The 2,764-nt window shown below is 36.3% G+C and overlaps 1 protein-coding gene across 1 annotated transcript in view; it reads right to left on the reverse strand.

Moving 5' to 3' along the window:
* The window catches only part of LOC111885591 (GTP cyclohydrolase 1), a 2,216-nt gene extending 82 nt beyond the window's left edge, over positions 1-2,134 (reverse strand). The window contains exons 1-2 of the mRNA XM_023881837.3: positions 1,394-2,134; positions 1-1,213 (exon numbers count right to left, since the gene is read on the reverse strand). The exon at positions 1-1,213 is cut by the window's left edge and continues 82 nt beyond it. Coding sequence (XP_023737605.1) covers positions 66-1,213; positions 1,394-1,610 — 1,365 coding nt within the window. The 5' untranslated portion in view covers positions 1,611-2,134 and the 3' untranslated portion in view covers positions 1-65. The remainder of the gene's footprint in view (positions 1,214-1,393) is intronic.
* Between the last annotated feature and the right edge of the window lie 630 nt (positions 2,135-2,764).

Raw genomic sequence — 2,764 nt, forward strand, 5'->3', positions numbered from 1 at the left:
TTATATAGAAGTGTGAAGTTTAACAACAAAAATTGCAGCAATCTAGAGTAAATTTACCTTATCGGTTACAAAGAATAGCTAGGAATGCTCTGCAAAAACTTACTTCTTGCTGCTGGATCATTTGAGAACCTACCAAGAACAGCAATGGTGGCTGTATTGCTACCGAATTTTTCAATCCCTCTAGAAATCATACAAGTGTGATTTGCTTCCACAACCACCATTAAATCTCCACCCAACAATGGAGCAACTGTCTCTGCAATCTGTCTTGTAAGCCTTTCCTGTACTTGAAGTTTGAAACCATAAAAATGAACTATTGATTGTAGAAGAGATTTCCCTTTCGGATTCACTTCTTCATCAGACATGTAACCTATATGAACTAAACCATAAAAAGGTAGTAAATGGTGTTCACAAAGTGACCATAATGATAAATTCAATTCAGACTTGATATGTTCTTTATAATTCACACGCCCGATTGTTCTCAAAGGGATACCATTAAACTCACTGAGTTCCATCTCCAAGTTTGAATCTTTAAAGCTCATGAGCCACTTGACAAATCGATTAGGAGTACCCATGAGTTCTTTTCTACATGGATCTTGACCTAGGGATTGTATGATGGACCCCACAGCAGCAACCATTCCAGATTTTGAAGGTCCAGTTTTTAAAGATCTTGAAGGACACCAACAAGAAGCTTTAGTTCTTGAATGAATGGTTTCAAGATTGATGTCTTTATGTCTTAGAAGACCCAAAAAGTCAACCCACATGGCAGAATCGTCTTTTTCAAAAGAACCTGAACCAGACCCGACTACAACCTTGACCCATTTTGAGTGATCAGAGTCGAGACACCCAGGGGCAAAACTGGGAAAGTGAATATGTGAGCAGTGAAGAACGACAGCAGCACCAGTTGGTTTGATCCAATGTTGTAGAGCTAAACAGATTTCATCTGCTAAACGTTGTGGATCTTGGAGTCTTTTTGCAAAGATGTCGGCGACCCTTGAGAGTTTGCTAAGGCCCACAACACGTTGACCAGATGGAATATAGCCTACGTGGCATTTGACTTGGAATGGGAGTAAACAAGATTCACAATATGAAAACAGATCAAGATCTCTAACAAGAACAAGCCCACCAGCTCCTCCAGCTTGACCAACTCCATTTTCGACTCCTACTTCAGGAAATAATGCACCTTGGATTACGTCTTTCACCTTCTGATTGTAGCCTGGAGAAGAAATTCAAAATCATTAGAAAGATTTTCTAGATTGGTTGAGAGTTTGAAGTCACTGCTTTCAAACCAAATGCCAAATTTCTATGTAATTGTATCAAACTGTCAAACTAAAATACGATTGAAATGAAACACGGAATGAAGATAAGAGTGGTGATGTAATGAAAATGAGCGAACCTCTGGTCCCTTCGCGAAGAGCTTTGGCAACACGAAGAGGGGTTTTCCTAATCCCTTCTCTATTGATGTCTTCACCCAAGCCCTCTAGCAAAACTTTGACAGCATCTTCAATGACTACAGTCTGTGGGTCTTGCTCAAAATCAAGCTCAACACACCCACCGAGGTTTATCCCATTCTCTAGCCCCAAATCGTAATGACAATCATGCAAAGCTCCCATTGAACAAACCCTAATTGAATGAATCACAAACCCAGATGGGTTTGAATTGAATCTACAAATAAACCCTTCTCTCTTTCTCAATAAAATCAAATTTTGATTATAAATGTCCAAGATAAGAAAACCCCAGTATAAATCTGATAAACCCTAATCCCTTTTTAAATGGAAATGCAATCTATTATACCAAAAAAAAAAACAGCCAGAACGATCTGTATATAATCTTTGAACAAAACGAGGAAAAACAGAAAAACCCCAGGTCAGATAACACCGACAAAAGGATAGAATTTGATGACGAATGAATGAATCTAGAAAGAATGAAACCTGGTTCAAGAATCTTATCAAAGGGGGACGAGGGTTACCGAGGTACCAAGGAAGAAGAGGGGAGATGAGATATGTGTGTGCTGTGTGCGCAATTTGTGTGAAGTGTGTGAATATGTAGAGATGAAAGGAGTGCCATTGATTTTGGAATGTGTGATAGATACATACATACCTCTTTTTTTATTTGGAAAAAGATCAAATCTTTGAACTTGGACCATATTGCTTGCGACTTGCAAGTGCCGTTGAAGGTTTTGGCTTTTGTCGTTTTAATGTTGGTGGACACTTTTACGTTAAGATCTATGTCATTAATTTATAATATAACCGTTGAATCTCATTCAAAGAAGAAAAAAAATTATGATGTTTGATTCGGAATATTGAGTGGTAATAATATTTGATTATTTGCTAGAAATCTAAGATGCATTTAATACCAAAAATAAATAACCTTCAACCAAATCATTAATAATAAGAAGGGAAAAGCACTTCAAAGCCACTTTAACCATCATTTATTTTGATCAACAAAAATCATTCATATTGGCTCAAAAGTTTAATATGGAAAGTGATTCGTACACAACAATTTTTATCCATACACAACAATTGGTGTGTTAAAATGTTATATTGTATAACTATATAATGCATAAATTACTGTGTATTGCAAAAAATCGTTGTGTACGAATCATTTTCCGTTCAATATTATCATTTTAATATTGGCTAAAATGTTCAATATTATCATTTTAATGTGTTGATGTCTGTTTTATAGGTTTCTTATTCTTAAAAAGTCACTCATGTTATAAAAAAAAGTTCGACGACCACTACTACCAATGCTAATACGAATGCATTTT

Source organism: Lactuca sativa, chromosome 9 (genome assembly GCF_002870075.4).
Source record: "Lactuca sativa cultivar Salinas chromosome 9, Lsat_Salinas_v11, whole genome shotgun sequence".
NCBI lineage: Eukaryota > Viridiplantae > Streptophyta > Magnoliopsida > Asterales > Asteraceae > Lactuca > Lactuca sativa.